Source organism: Delphinus delphis, chromosome 4 (genome assembly GCF_949987515.2).
Source record: "Delphinus delphis chromosome 4, mDelDel1.2, whole genome shotgun sequence".
Classification (NCBI taxonomy): Eukaryota; Metazoa; Chordata; class Mammalia; order Artiodactyla; family Delphinidae; genus Delphinus; species Delphinus delphis.
Window position 1 is genome coordinate 12,200,325 of NC_082686.1, and position 16,574 is coordinate 12,216,898.

The following is a 16,574-nucleotide window of genomic DNA, read 5'->3' on the forward strand; positions in this document are numbered from 1 at the left end:
CTCCCCTCCTCCCTCCCCTCCTCCCTCCCCTCCTCCCTCCCCTCCTCCCTCCCCTCCTCCCTCCCCTCCTCCCTCCCCTCCTCCCTCCCCTCCTCCCTCCCCTCCTCCCTCCCCTCCTCCTCCTTCTCTATTTGCCCCTCCCTGCGCTTGGCGGGAGGTTTCCTCGCGTGACTACGTAAGTGCAGAAGGCGCACTGCAGCTCCCTGGGCTGAGGGACAGCAGGGTTTACTCTGTCCTCTAATCTCTATGATCCTCTTTGTGACCCGTCGGATAGCACCGAAGTCTCAGAGTTCCATGCCGATAATCCTCCACGCCGACAGAGGACAGTGCAAACAGTTGATGTTCTCGCGAGAGGCGCGGAGTTCTCCCCAAGTACTGAGAGCGGGAGCGCAAGCGCGCTCAGGGGTGCACTGTCGCTGGAGGGAAGACGCGACTCGGCTGAAGCTTGGGGGGGAGCGCGCGTGCGCCTTCGCGAGTTCTGCGCTGCCGGGGCCGCGGTGTGAGTGCCGGTGGGAGACAGACGTGCGGGCCGCGGGAATGTTCCGAAAGGCCCGGCGAGTGAACGTGCGTAAGCGGAATGACTCGGAGGAGGAGGAGCGAGAACGCGATGAGGAGCAGGAGCCGCCGCCGTTGCTGCCGCCGCCGGGCACCGGCGAAGAGCCGGGCCCCGGCGGCGGCGACAGGGCCCCCGGGGGGGAGCCGCTGCTGGGCCCGGGGCTGCCTCCGCCTTCCGCGCTGACCTCGGGCCCCGGGATTGAAGCCGGGGGCTGCTTCCCGGGAGGCGCGGAGCCCGGCAACGGGCTGAAGCCGCGCAAGAGGCCACGAGAGAACAAAGAGGTGCCCCGGGCCAGCCTGCTCAGCTTCCAGGATGAGGACGAAGGTAACCTTCGCGCTTCGACCTCCCAGATCCCGACATCCCTACCCCGCGCATCCACCTCGAGTCCCCGCATTCCCTGGGCTCCCAGCCTCAGCCCCCGGCAACGGAGCCCCTTCTCGCCCGACCCGCTGCACACTGTCCCCGCCTCCGGCCTTCTGCTCTGGCTGGGGACGTGTTCCCGCGCCGCCACCAGCCTTTTCTTAACTACCGCCTCCTTCTCATCGTCCTCCCGTGCATCTCCTATTCCTGGATCTCAGATCAGTCATTCTGAGTTTTTCAAGTGGAAATTCAGTGTTCCCTGTCCTGCTTCTTTTAACTGGCGGGTGTGTTTTAGGGAGAACTCGAGTCAGGTCCCCATACTGCTCTTGGCACGTTCTCTGAGCCCTCTGTAGGTCACCGTGCCCACCCCTTTTGCCGTTCTCGTCCTGGTTAGACATCCTTGATCGGGAAGGCCGGGTGTGTAAGGAGTACTCGGTCTGGGAACAGACGCCCGGAGTTGAAGCTCTGGTTCTGAGTCACCTGGGGCCAGTCCCTTGCGATCGCGGAGCCTCAGTTTACCCATAAAAGTAAACAGGGGTACAGATGTGCGGCCTTCCTCGCATTGACATTTGGACAATGAAGAAAGACAGTGTAATGGTATTTCAGGGCAGTTTATCCAGTCTGGTGTGAGGGGCCAGGCTGCAGTGGATTTAGATTTCTGATCGTAAATGAGCCTTAAATCTTAAACCGTTTTACCTCCCGAATTGTTGAGTGTGTGTTTATATAACCCAATTAAGTCCATGTTATGAAGCATCTCGGTGCGGGATGCTTTCTTGTTTCCAGTAATAGGCAGTTTCTCTTTGGCTTTCCTGTTGTTTTTTATCTTAAGTTTGAGAGGAGTACAGCCACATTTTTGTTTTTAATGATACAGGGACAATTTGGCAAAGTGCGTTTGACTTTTAAAGTTTTCAAATCAAGGATGATGGATACGTCATCAAAACTTATTTTTGAAAAGTGATTAGCTCTCAGCTTAGTCTTGAAATAACAGTATGTCAGTTTGTGATGAATATAGAGTTACTCGGATTTGACAGCTCTGTAAACTAGCACCTTTTGATTTTGGATGTTTTGTTTCGGATACCTTAATAATATGATAATCAGGTGCTTTTTCGATGACTTTTTCTTCCTCCTGCAATAGATGATTCAAGGAAGACAGTAGGACACAGGACAATTTTTTGCAGTTACATGTGTTTTGCCTTTTAAAAAGTCTCAAATTGGCATTATTCCAGATTAACCTATGAAGTTGACTCAGTTTTTGAGAACCTATTACAGATTTGAAATAATTTCAAGTTATGTAATGATTTGGCGTGTATGAGTATGTATTTGGAAGAATTTGCAAGTTAGAATGGAAAACACTGTCTGAAAATGGTTACTACAGACTTCGTTTAATTTCTTTTTTTAAGAAAGTGAAGAAGTTTTCAAAGTGAAGAAATCAAGTTATAGCAAAAAGATAGTAAAATTGCTTAAGAAAGAATATAAAGAAGATCTTGAAAAATCGAAGATTAAGACAGAAATCAACTCATCAGCTGACAGTAAGTACCAAACGAATATGATTCTTTAGAAATGACAAAATGAAGCTGTTTCTCACAGGGTTTGAATGGATTTGGTATATATAGTGAACTTGTTCAGTTGACTTTGTCGTTGTCGGGTACAAATTGAGTAATGATACAGTTCTTTTGTTTAATTATAAGACAATTGCATTGTAAATGCATTTTTTAAAAAGACAGAACTGTTGCCACAGGAATGTTTCTGCTGCAATGACTAAATTGTCTCCCAATTTTCCTACTAGTGTTCCAATTGCTGTTGAACAGAGAAGGGAGGTTTCGCACTTAAACCTGAGATACAGGTTTATTCCTATTTGAAGGAGTACTGTGCAAATTCCCGTACTTGCATTTTGTAGAGACAAGCTTTCGATTCCTTTGGTGTTATTTACACAGTTGGTTTAATTCTTAGAGAACTTTTAGGAATGCCCTAAATCTAATGTTGACAATACTCCCATTCAGCAGCCTCATCAGCGACACAGATGAAGACTCCTCAGTGTGTGGCCCCTGCCTGCGTTGTACAGACATCTCTCATGTCCTCTCACAATCTAAGTTAAAATTTTTAAGCAGTTATTTGTCCTTAGGAAAGTGGTTCCATTATCATATGCTAATATGAGTTATTCTCACTGCAAGTGCTTTAGGGAAATATTTTTATTTTATGGAATTAAAGGTAGAATTATTATTTCCCAGTTCTCCGCTATATGCTTAATGTGGAAAAGTATGTCCTTATATCTCAAATTTGCGATCTTATTTTGGAGACAGCATCACTTAAATGTATAACTGGACTCAGTATTTGGCAAAGTGTCCGGTGAAGTTTAACTACATTTTTTTTAGAGGTGGGTGAAGGAATGCTTCCTAGATAAAGTGGAATTTGAAGCCGGCTTTTTGATAATTTAAATACCAAAGGCTAGGGGAGGTATGGGGATATTAAAGATTAATGTGACCTAGGCTGTTTTGGAAAAGAGCAAGTATGCCTGACAGGCCAAAGTAGACGATTTGTGGAGGAAGCGGAGGTTTAGGGTGAAAGGTACGTTGCTGACAGAATGTGAAGGATGTTTACTATCTAGTAAGGGATTTAGGGTTGCTGTTTCAGCGGCCTGCAAGATGCCGACATGATGAATGCCTTTTGAAATCTTAACCTGGTGTTAGCATGCAGCGTGGATTGGCACAGGGAGAGATTGGAGGCTTAAAGCAGTTGAAATGCAAGGGCCAGCTTTAATCCATTAGTAGTGGGTTTAAAAAGGTCTCAGCTGAGCAAGACGGAGGCTTTTCCTGACTCAGTGGGAAATTGTGGATGAGTTAAAAATGTTTGCTGTGGGTGTGGGAAAAGAAATAGTAAAAGATGATTTGAGAAGTATTGCAAGGGAAGAATTGGTAGACCTAAGGTATGAGTCAGCTATTGGATTTGAAAGAAATAGTCAGATTTGAGCTTTTGTGCCAGGTGACTGAGATAATAATTATGTATGATATACAGAAATAGGGAATGCAGGTGGGAGGAGGAGGGTTTTTAGGGGAACTGATTATTTTTGACTCTAGGAAGCTGCTTCATATTTTCCAGATCTCTTGAGAACCAACTGTGTACGATGAAATCGAACAAGGAAGGTCAGGAAAAGTGAGAACTGAGAAAGGACCATTTACTGTTGGGTTAAGAAATTGAAGCAAGTACAAGGTTTTTGAAGCCACCTTCTGTGACCTCTTCTATCTTCTACTTTCATATAACGGATTTCCTACTCACCCAATAACTCAATTAATGTCCTCCCCAAAGGTGGAGCCTCTGTGTTATATAGGTCGTCATCTCTGAAGTGATGGCGCTCTGTAGCTCTTCTCATTCATCAAATCACAATCCCGGGCTTTTCCTACCCCAGCCCTCCTTAGACAGGCAGAGGTGCATTAACTTGAAAACAAGGGTCATATCAGTCTACTTTTGTGATATTCCTAAAATAATGAGTTTACCTTTAAACTTGAATTTGAGTGGAAATGGCCAGTGAAGATTTGGAGATGTAGGTTTAGGTATGGTGCTCATTGAGGTGATCATTAAAACCAGAGTAAATGGAGTTGATGAGGGAGTAGATAAAGGAAAAATTCCTGAGGACCAAAGACTTCTACCTGTAATAAGCATACACGTAGAGAAGAGGGTTTACTGAAGAGATAAAAAGAATCATAAAGTCCAAAGGAGAAAAGATAGGAAAGTTTCAAGATGATGACTGTCAGTTGTGTGAAATAGTATCAGAAAGGTCAGGAAAAGTAAGGGCTGAGGAAGGGCTATTGGCAGGGTTGCTGTGTTCTTTTCCGGAGGAGGGCATCTGGCAAAAGAGGCTAGTTTACTTGCCAAGCTCTGTGCCTGTTTGGAGGAAGGAACATCTTTTACTAAATTGCTCAGTGATACTGTATGAATTAGCTGTGGCTGCAGCCTTTGGGTTAGTTGGTGAGCTTGGAATGGGAGAAATCAAAGGCTGTTTGCCAGGGTTGAGGCATGGAAATTGGTGAGGAAGGGGTGGGTAGCAGGTCTGCACTGCTGCTTTGGGAAGTTTGGCAGAGGGAGAAGGAAAGGACGGTAGAGAAACAATTGGGATCAAGTAGAAGTTCTTTTGCTAAAGAGAAGCCTGTGTGTCTTTGTAGACAGAAGAAAGGAGAGGGAGAGCCTGACCCCCACCTCCTTTCAGATTATGTTAAACTCTGACTCTGTCCAAATGAGTTCACTTCCATTTTCAAATTTGGAGCAATCATAATTTCAGTTTATATATTCTTAATAATATTATGACCAAGAATTTTATCGCATTAATTTTTCAGTGTAGTTTGTTGTTTAAAATCATGTAATCATCCAAATGATACATAGTTACACTACTATTAACTAGACTTCCATGTGTCAGTGTTTATTTCCTTGTGTTAAATGTATACTTATAAATAAAACAGCTGCAAACCTAAAAAAATCATTCAAAGTAGAGAGAATATTTGTGACAGCAAGTTTCTTAAAGTAGCAGTCAAAGAAATTGAGGCACAAGAGGAGCCTAGAAAAGGTTAGTTAGCATCTCTTTTTATAAAGCTGTCTGAAAGGATAATATATGACCAAGTCACAAAAATTCACCTGTCAGCCATGTTTTGGACTTGTATTTGCTCAGTCACAAGCAAATACTTATCAACTTATTGAAACACTGAATCTTTTGAAGTCTGCAGAAATCTTTATCTGGGCATATCTGATCTAGTAAACCTTCTTGTAGTTCTGTTTTGTCTATAAAAGCCATTGATGTAGTGTAGATTGAGAGCAGAAGGAAATGGGTAGTTCTTGACTATATCTATCTTTATACATCTGATTAAACTGAGTTTTAAAATCTCATAGCCTTAGAAGTCACTTCAGAGGGAGTCTGTGGCTAACGAGGTAGGATGGTAAATTTAAAAAACTAAAGAGCCTTAAAGCAGAATGACCTAAATCTTCTCAGTAAAGCTGGGGGGTGGGGGGAGTCATTATCCCCAGCACTCTTCTTTAGGGAAGTAGAATATGGTTTGAGAAGAACTAAGAACTTTTGAAGCAGTTTTGGGGAGGGAGGGGAGCATGCTAGGGAAACAACAGAAGTTTATCTTTCATATTTAGAATGAACTTTTGTTTTACTCTTCCATTATATTCATGGTGCCTCTTGTGTGCATTGCCAGGTTCAGTACTTCAAGGTGAAAAACACTGATTTTCTGAGCTTTGCCTGGGAAGGGTGTAATAGGACTATTTAGTTATAAGTAAAGTAAACCGTTTGGTGTGAAGTAAACCACTGTAACAGTCTTGAAACTGGCCTCGGGAATGGCCTGAGAACTAGAGAGCTCTCTCCTCTGTCCACGTGGCCAAGTACAGCTACTCCACAACTCCCTTCCTAGTTTGCATGTGGTTTTTAGTGCCACCTAGTCTCTGACTTGTCTCTGTGTCCCAATTCCAGATTGCCAGAAAAATCAAGTTTAGTCACACATCCACTCTTAAACGTTCATTCATGGCAATGGGGTGAGGGGCTTACACAGTGTAAATGTGACTTTTGGGTCTCGACCCTTCAGATGATGGGTGACAAATGGCTGTGAACTAAGATGATACCCCGTAAAGTGTTCATTACAGAGAGGTTTATCTGGTCTGTAATCTTTGTTCTTGATAGAAAGCTGCCTCAAGTGGGCTTAGAGTTTAACGAAATACTGACATGTAAAGTGAAATAATGCTTCCAAGAGGTTTGAACAGTTACCTATGAGAGTTTAGAGGGAGAAACAGTTAGTTGATAAACTAGTAAAATTTTGATAAAATTAAAGGTAGCGAGCTTCCCTGGTGGCACAGTGGTTGAGAGTCTGCCTGCCGATGCAGGGGACCCGGGTTCGTGCCCCGGTCCGGGAGGATCCCACGTGCCGCGGAGCGGCTGGGCCCGTGAGCCATGGCCGCTGAGCCTGCGCGTCTGGAGCCTGTGCTCCACAACGGGAGAGGCCACAACAGTGAGAGACCCGCGTACCGCAAAAAAAAAAAAAAAAAAAAAATTAAAGGTAGCGATTGGGCAGGCCTCATGCATCCCTGCGTCCCCTGTATTGTTGTTACCTCCCAATTGTGTTTATTGTGATTATTCATTTTCACACATCAGTGGTTTTAGTTTTTTATAAACAATTAAAATAGTTCAAGCTTTAATGAATTGAGCCCATAATTGCATTAGAAGTGACTCCTTAATTTATGGATCTTGTTTTAGATATATTTTATTACTTTTTTCAAAAATGTAGGCGAACCTCCTTTGGACAAAACAGGTCATGTTAAGGACACCAGTCAAGAAGATGGAGTTATCATCAGTGAACACGGGGAAGATGAAATGGATATGGAAAGCGAGAAGGAGGAAGAAAAGCCAAAGGCTGCCGGAGCCTTTTCAAATGCTTTATCTTCTTTGAATGTTCTCCGTCCAGGTGTGTACTTGCAAATTCTCCTTAGAACTGAAGTAAGCCCTCAAGAATGAGCTGTCTGTAAAGATGGTCGTTAGGAAGGAGTTAGCAAAGTGGTGTTTCTTATGACATCCCTCTTTGAAGCCAGATTGTTTCATTTTGCAAATACAGAAAGTAAGAAAACGAGAAACTTCCCAACTTCCCAAGTTCATTCTCAGACAGGCAGTTTTATTATCAAAGCAAATGTAGGGCTTCAAGTAAATGGTACTAAAGTCCTTTTTTTATGTATTTCAGATTAAGATTTTAACATTTTTAAGAACTGCTACCAAAGGCAAAATTGCTGCTAGTTTTATGTTCACACTTTTTTTTTCTTTAACTTTTTTATGGAAATAATTTGTAGATATATTCACTGGCTAATCAGCTTTTGAATAAATAAATTGCTTAGTAGCCAAATTTAAATTATGAAGAGTAACCATTTAATTCATTATAAAATCTAAAAATACTTATTCTGTGGGAATTCCCTAGCGCTTTCACTGCTGTGGGCCGGGGTTCAATCCCTGGTCGGGGAACTAATATCCCACAGGCTGCGCAGGGAGGCCAAAAAATAATAATAAATTTAAAAAAAATAAAATTCTTACTCTGGGTTTGTAAAGTTGTGAAAAGTCATGTATATAGTTCTAGTAGCATTCTAATTGGTACAGTCTATATGGGAAGCAGTTGGACAGTATGAATCAGTAGATTTCAAATGTTCTTAGTCTTTGACCCTGTAATTCCATAGCGAGAAATTTATCCAAGGAAATAATGTTTTTATTGCAACGTTATTTGCAATGAGCAACATTTAGAAAATGTCTAGCAGGAGAGGAATGGCTTAGTAAGTTAAGGTGCATTTACATGATGGGATATTATATAGTTGTTTAAATAACAATTTGAAGAGTAGCAAGGCATTAATTTTTACTGTAGGTGAAAATGTCAATTAATTTGATTATGTAGTAGATTATGCTTTATTGAGTGAATGTTGTAAACCACTAAAAATTATGTTTATGCAAAACAACATGGGAAAAAGCTTATGTTTTAATATGAAGAAAAAATTAGATACAGAATTATATATTCAGTGTGCTTACAGGTCAACTGAAAACTATTTGCAAGAGAAATATACTATAAATCTAATAGTGTTTTTTAGGGTGTAAGATTGTAGATACCTTTTTTGTTTTTATTTGTTTTCTGGTTTAGTAATAAATGTGATTTTATTGCTTTCGTTTACTTCTTAAAAATGAAAAAATATACCATTAAAATAAAACTGCTTTGGTGGATTTTCCCTTCCCCCGCTTCCTGTACATATTGCCATTATACATATTTCTTAGTTTCCCTAGCGACTTTTACTTTCATTTACACTAAACTAAAAATAAATCAGTTGTTTTGCAGCCACAGTTTGGGAAGGGGGCCGGGGATGCCAGCAGATAACATTAGAACATCACTGTGACAAGGTTGTCTTGACGAGATTCACTTATCTTTCATATTTTCAAGAAAATAGAAACTTTATTCCCTAATATTGCATAGTTTATAATCCTCACCATTTGTTTCCAGGAGAAATTCCAGATGCAGCTTTTATACACGCTGCAAGGAAAAAGCGTCAGATGGCCCGGGAATTGGGAGATTTCACTCCTCACGATAGTGAGCCTGGTAAAGGCCGCCTTGTTAGAGAAGATGAGAATGATGCCAGTGACGACGAAGACGATGATGAGAAACGCCGTATAGTTTTTTCTGTGAAAGAAAAATCACAAAGGCAGAAAATTGCGGAGGAAATAGGTAACTTGATTTAATGGGACAGTAAGCCTGTTTCATTGCTATTAAATATAATTTGATACTACCATCAGATAAAAAGTACCTATACTTATTTAACTATGTTTAATGTTAGAGAACTGTTCTTGCTTGGGTGTAAGTGTCTTATTGGAAGTTTTTGAAAAGTGTAGCATGATTTTGGTAGCTAGTGTTTGTTGAGCACTGTGTGACCAGTATTGTGCTAAGCACGGAACATACATAAATATATGTAATTGGCTCTTCATTCTTAGGAGGCATTAGGTTTCCAGAGGTTAGGAAACCCATCTGAGGTTTTAATTGTTACATTGATACTGCCTTTTGCTTAAGGTATGCTGTGTGTTAAAACAAGCAAAAGCAGAAGTATCAAATGCGGGAGAGATCATAATAGACATTTTAACTTTAGTAAGATTGAGTTAATGCCAATAGTTTTGCTCGATTTTTGTGAAATATCATGGTAGCATCTCTTCCCTCGCTGTTTTTTGGAATTATTTACTTTGCTGCTTATGGCTATAGGTATTGAGGGGAGTGATGATGATGCTTTAGTAACTGGAGAACAAGATGAAGAGCTCAGCCGATGGGAACAGGAGCAGATAAGAAAAGGAATTAATATCCCTCAGGTAAGATCCAAAGAATTAAGCTTCAAAAATTAAAAAAAAAGAAATTAAAAAAAATTTTAGCTTATTTTGTTAAAGTAAAAACATATTGCACATTGAACTGATCCTTTGTCATTCATTCAAGTAACATAATGAGGAAAATTATATAAAGTTATGTATCCAGTAAGCTGTTAGAAGAAACTATATTATATTTTGCCTTTTACCATCCAAATGATGGAAGAATTTCTGGTTTCTTAGGTAACTGTTTCTCTAACTGGTCCTTCAGCCCGCAGCATCAGCATCATATGGAAGCTTGTTAGAAATGCAAATTCTCACCCTCCCGAGTGAGACCTAGTGAATGAGAAACCCTGGGGGTGGGGCCCTGCCATCTTGTTTAACAAGTCCTCTGGGTGATTCTGTTGCTCCTAAAGTTTGGAAACCACTGTATAGAAAAGGTGTTTCTTTCCTATAGAGCTCATTTTTTTCTGACTTTAAAAATTATTTTGTAGAAGATGGATTTCTCAGGAATGCAAAAATCTTATTGTAGATGAAAAATATCTTCCTCGATAGTTGTAACAATTTATTTTATAGAAGTAAGTAGTACAGTGGAAATACCACATAAAATTTTTTTTGTTGCTCGTGTTTTGACACAATTTAATGTCCCTAACTCTAAAATTCTTTGTTATTGTTTTCCCGAAAGTTACTAGAAATGAATCCAGTAATCGCATAGGAATTAGAAATGAATCCAGCCCTACTTTTATCTGATTTTGAGGAGCTCTGCAATTACTTATTTTAGTTACATGCTATTTGGAAAATGGGTATAGTTTTTATTGTTAGTGGTTTTTTTGTTTGTTTGTTTAACACTAAAGGCATGGGATTTTTCTTTTCATAGTTTCAGCAACTAGTTTTAATATACATCCCATTTCTTTTCTAGGTTCAAGCAAGTCAGCCCACTGAAGTGAACATGTACTACCAGAACACTTACCAGACAATGCCTTACGGTTCATCCTATGGCATTCCTTATAGTTACACAGCCTACGGATCATCCGATGCCAAATCTCAAAAAACAGATAATACAGTCCCTTTCAAAACTCCCAGTAATGAGATGACTCCCGTTACTATTGATTTGGTAAAGAAACAGCTTAAAGACAGGTAGGGCAGATCAACTTCTTAAAGACCTGTCCTCTAGCTTTCCGTTCCCTCAGGCAACATGTAGTCTGGGGTAGCAGATGCAGAATATCGGCAAAGAAGATTCACTGGCCTGTCTTCAAAAGCTAAACAGAAGATGACTTCATACTTTGTTCTGCTACCTTCTTGGATTACTTCTGTGGAAGCCTCGAAAAGTTTTTAAAAATACCACTCCGTGATCTTGTTGAAGACAGTTCTGAATTTGCACCTCTTGGACTCTGAAAAAGTGTAGTCAAGATATGGGGGGAAAAACAAAACAGTGAGATTTTGGTTAGCCCACCAAATAACTTTATATGAAGTCTGTAAACTGCCGTTTTTTTGAGGAAAAGAGCAGTACAGATGAAAAGATCCACTCCAAGCATTTTTATATTCTAATAGTGGAACTAAATGCATTATTATAAATATTGCAAGAGTCCTGACAGCATAGACTTTCAGATGTAAATGTGTTATATTTATCCTTTTCTGTTCTTAAGGTTGGACTCCATGAAAGAACTGCACAAAACAAATCGACAGCAGCATGAGAAACATCTGCAAAGCCGAGTGGACTCCACCAGGGCTATTGAAAGATTAGAAGGGTCTTCTGGGGGTATTGGTGAACGGTATAAATTTTTGCAAGAAATGCGAGGGTATGTCCAAGACTTGCTTGAGTGTTTCAGTGAAAAGGTAAGAATGCAAAAATATTAATCTCTTTGAATAAGGCAAAATTAAGGAGGTCTAGATTTCTATATTTCTCAGAAAATATCCACTGAATTCAACTTTAGAAGTGATGAAAAGTCATGCTTCATTTTCTCCACTTCATTAACAACCTTCTATCTTGGGGTAATCTAGTGCCTTGTAGAAAACAAAAAAAGATAATTCAAAGCATATTTAAATAAGACTTTGGCAAATCCTGCCTTAATTTAATGGTAGATTATTGGCCTGTCCTGATTTATTAAAATATAAGGGACTCATGAAATTTTCTTTTTTATGGTTCAAATCTAAACTTGCCTTTAAACTGTTTCTACAAGTAATTCCAAATATGCATAAAGTTGCAATATTTTATTAGCTTTTTTTTACCCTAGATAAAGTTGATTGCCATTGCTGCTAATAGCTTTCATCTAAATAAGCCTGTGCTTTATCCATTTCAGAAACCATTCATTGGCCATAATTTCTGTTAAGGTCTCATTTCTTCCAAGTTCATTTTTTTTAGTATGACAGTCAGTTGGCACAATTCTTTGCATCCTATTGTACCATTTGTTTGCATTTTTTGTTAGCTGCCCGGGAATCCTTTTCTCAAACAGCCTTTTAATTGATTTTTCTTTAAGATACATGTTATCGTTTGATGCATTGGTTTATAGGCATTTGTGGACTTCACAGCCTTTTCTTTAAGAAAAAGTAAAATCATGGTGCTTTTGAATATCCTGTTTCTATAAACTTGCAAGTGATACAGGATTAGAAGGCACATTTTCTGTTATTCTTGGCCATATGAATTAGCATAGAATCGGTAAGCATACAGTATTTTAACTTTTTATTATCTCCGTTGATTACTTCAGTATCTTAAGGCCAAAGGCTGGCTAAAGAACAGTGCCAAACTGTGTCTTCCAAATGGATCTTAATGGTTCCAGCCAGTCTGGTCAGATCCACCAAGTCTTCTCTGAAGGATTCATGTTCTTGTCCTTATCACCTGATTTCTGGAGAAGCAGCTACATTCTAAGCTGTGATATCCCTTGTGGCAGATCTGGGCCTTAGGGTGACAAATACAGGGGTGAGAAAGAAACATAGGTTTGACTGCAGAGGGGCTGGAGTCAAGAGGAGAAGTGGACATAAATGTCGGACCTGGCAGTTGTGTCCTTCCTACTAATAAAGCCCGTATGAGCCCGGGGGACATGGTGCCGAGAGCAGGTCTAATAACCTTTTGTGACTAGAGAAAGGATCTCTGTCTTAAACCATACTTTGTAAGTGAGATTTGTCCCCGTGGAGCTTTTTCTTGAAGTATCTGGGTCTTTGCTTTGGAACTTACTTGAGTAAACTTACACGCTTGTAATTGCAAACTGAACTCTTAAAAAATATCGACAGTAATATGATCAACTAGATTGTACCATTCTTGAGTTAAAGAGACTAGTAGAATATCTAGTTCATATAGTTGTCAATTGCTTACTATTTTAAAAACACTTAGTGTACTTTATCTCTCCTTGATTACCCTGTTCCTAGGGAAGTATCCCTCAGACTGTGCTGATACGTTTTTACAGAGTCACTTAGATAAATGTTTATGGAGCAGATCTTAATCCGTATCTATTATATAGTGACTACAGTTTAATTAAAAGAGAAGTAGATAATTCCCTTTTAAAGATGAGTATTTCATTTTGACAGTTTCATATGCATTTGATTTTATTGAGTCTGCTGCTGAGTTAATAATATCATAAGTTGTCATTTTGGAAATACTGAGGAATAATTGGATAGATTTGAATATTCATTCCAGTTATACTATAAAAATATTGTTTCAGGGTAAGACCATCAAAATCGAAACATTCTTTTGTTTTTTTCTCTTTTGTTATAAAAGTTCAAGTGGTTTTGAACTTAGATTTTTAATTATTTTGCAGATTATTTTAACTTTACATTGTTTTGTTTTCCTGCAGTCATCTTCCTTCTGTGTTCTTTGTCTTAAATTTAGCCTTGAAATAATGATAGTCAATAACAATTTCCAGTTTGGAGAGGGTAAAGAAATTGTCACGGTGCACTCTTGAGATAAATTAGTATCGTTAAGAAACATGAATGAGAGCCGAAAATGTGTTTTAGGGCTTTTATTCTCAGTAGAATTTTCTCTGGGCTTTGTTAAAAGGCATTTTAATTACCTAAACAGGAAAAGAACGTTATCGGAATTTTAACTATAAATTGAGTAATTAAGGTTCTGTCTGATGCAACCTCAGGCGTGCAGCTCTTATAGTAGAGGAGTGTTAATAATCTCCAGGACTAAAGGAATGCATAGGTACATTTGTCTTTAGTCCTGCACAGTTTGAAAAAATGAGGGGGTAGGTAAGTGTAAGTCACAATAATATGACAGTAATTGCTTCAAAAATCGATTCTAGTTAATTTTAGAGTCTGTGGGCTCAGCTCATATCACCAAGATAAATCAGTGCAGATTTGGGGACATTGTTGCCCATGGTGTGGCATATTAAAGAATAAAACAACTCCATCAGTTTGACCTTTCTGTGAACATTGGCTGCTTTTGCAATGGGATCATGCAAGTGTATAAAATTGCTTTTATTACAGACATCTTTGTATTCCACCTGCCTTTTCTTATTTTCCATTTCCAGTCTGTTCAGTTCAGGACGCTGCTATAACACTTGGTGCCAGTGTTCCCAAACTCTAATGTGTTTTTTCATTTGCACTAACCATCAGGAAACTAGAATTTCTGGTTTCCTCAGGTATGTGTAGTGGTTGTTAGCGTTTGTGAGAGTTTCATAGCATTTGGTTATAGCATAGGTATTTATAAAGAGAACATTTTCTGGTTTTTCCTTTTAAGTTAGGTCTCATTCCGTAAGCTTTTTGTATTCCATATGAACCAAGTGAATGCTTAGCTGTGGCTATTAACCTGGAAAAATTTGTTGACTTTGTAAACTGACAATTTATGCAAAGAATTTTGTTATTTTACTTACAAATATGGAGAAATTTAAACATTTGACAGGAAGAGAAGAACTTTCTGAGTTTTAGATAGATTGATTTTAGACAGGTTAGTGGTAGCTAGAAATTTTATTCACCATATTAATTAATGTGAATGAATGCAGTTCACGTTTTAAATGTGTAATAAAGCCTTAAAGGTGCCATTGCATCTTTTGGTATTACACGGCAATAATGGTTTATTTTAAACTACAGAAATTGGCAAGGGAGATCATGCTGCTAGAAAGTTAAAAATGGACTTTTAAAAAGGACTTTCAAGTACTTTATTCTAAAAGAAGCACTAAAATTTCTGACAATTCTTTACTCGCTCTCTTTCCTAATGTTAAAGTGTTTAACCTAACCAAACTTTTGCTCCAATAACTAGGCACTGGACATTATAGCTCCATATACGGAATAAAAGAAGAAGTGGTGTTTCCCAGAAATCATAAAACTGAATTACTATTTGTGTTTCATTGAGAGTTCATGATTATTCTGTCCAGAGGGTACTTTTTCAGAAATCCGGAAATAATATGGAACCCTCAAATATATAAGCAGCTGAGGAGTTTGGTGTTACGGAGTGTGTTGTATTTTTACAGGTGCCACTGATTAATGAACTTGAATCAGCAATACATCAGCTGTACAAACAGCGAGCTTCCCGCCTTGTCCAAAGACGACAAGATGATATTAAAGATGAATCTTCGGAGTTTTCAAGCCATTCAAGTCAGTCCATCTTGAAGGTTTTTATTATTCATTAAACAACCTTGTTTACTTAGTGCATCCTAATTGAAAATTAGACGTCTCAGAGCATTTTTTCTTTTTAAAGAAACAAATTTCCTTGCTCTTGTGTCAGGTAGATCTAAAATTAGCATTGCTTGGATTGTGTTTAAGAAAATATAGCTTTGCGAAGGAACTCAAATCATGTACTAATATTCTATCGATCTTATTCTTCTTTGGGCATTCTTTCATTCTTTATAGTAAAGACATCATCAGTATTTTATCTTAAAACCAGTACCTATTTGGCCCTAACTGATTTTCCCCCCATTTTAACACCAATACAAACGCTGTTGTTGATCACAACAAAGGTTTTGAGTTAGGGGCTGGGAAATTCTGTATGGGAGAGGGGGCTTTATTACATAACAAATGGTACAACTCCAAGATGAGGGGAGTTTTGAGCTTCACCCCTTAGATAAAGCAAAATATTTTGTATTTAAAATTTTTTTGTATTTTCTAGTTTGCCTCATATAGTGGGGTTTTTTTTTTTAGTAAGTCAGTTGGTGCCTACACTTTTTGAAATTTTAGTGTAAAAATTTGGAGATTTAATTTATATTCCTTTCATTATGATATGTGTTATGGAAAACCAAAATTAATTGGAAACCTCTTATTAAATAGTTGAGCTGAAATTCTTTAACCAGACGTTTTAAACATTTTAATTCTGCTTTTTCATTGCCCTCTTATATTCTTGGGTGCTGTAATAGGAATTTTCCTACGTTGGATTTCTCATGGCTTCTTTTGTCATCTCTTCGGTCCCTATGTCAGCAGTTCTTAAGTGGAAGTGTACATCAGAATTACCCATGATATTAATTTAAAATGCGGATTTCTTGGTCCTGTCCCCAGAGATTCTTGCCAGGTCTTGGATGGTGTCCAGTAATCTGCATATTAAACAACCACCCCAGGTGTTCCAAGTGCAGAGGGCCCTGTTATTCTTTCTGAAAACAATGCTTTGTCATATAGCGTGTCCTCTAAATTAGAGAGACCTTGAATCCCTGAGAAAGCATTCTCCTGTGTGCTGGATGGGTTTTGGAGCATCGTAAAGAGGTGGTAACATGGCCGTCAGATGAGTCAGACTCAGATGTAAGCCACATAAATGGCTTTGACCTTCTGTTTTTGCCGTACACGTTTAAATTGGATTAGTGCCATTTGGGGCACCTAAATAACTAATGCATCCCGCCCAAATCACTTTTGATCCAGACAGAACCAGATTTCTGGGGCAAATTACAGGTAATC

At 39.1% G+C, this 16,574-nt stretch overlaps 1 protein-coding gene across 1 annotated transcript in view; it reads left to right on the forward strand.

Moving 5' to 3' along the window:
* The first annotated feature begins 395 nt into the window (after positions 1 to 395).
* PAXBP1 (PAX3 and PAX7 binding protein 1) overlaps positions 396 to 16,574 on the forward strand; it is a 34,398-nt gene continuing 18,219 nt past the window's right edge. Inside the window, exons 1-8 of the mRNA XM_060010385.1 lie at positions 396 to 880; positions 2,317 to 2,445; positions 7,183 to 7,359; positions 8,920 to 9,141; positions 9,667 to 9,770; positions 10,681 to 10,898; positions 11,408 to 11,597; positions 15,167 to 15,290. Coding sequence (XP_059866368.1) covers positions 538 to 880; positions 2,317 to 2,445; positions 7,183 to 7,359; positions 8,920 to 9,141; positions 9,667 to 9,770; positions 10,681 to 10,898; positions 11,408 to 11,597; positions 15,167 to 15,290 — 1,507 coding nt within the window. The 5' untranslated portion in view covers positions 396 to 537. The remainder of the gene's footprint in view (positions 881 to 2,316; positions 2,446 to 7,182; positions 7,360 to 8,919; positions 9,142 to 9,666; positions 9,771 to 10,680; positions 10,899 to 11,407; positions 11,598 to 15,166; positions 15,291 to 16,574) is intronic.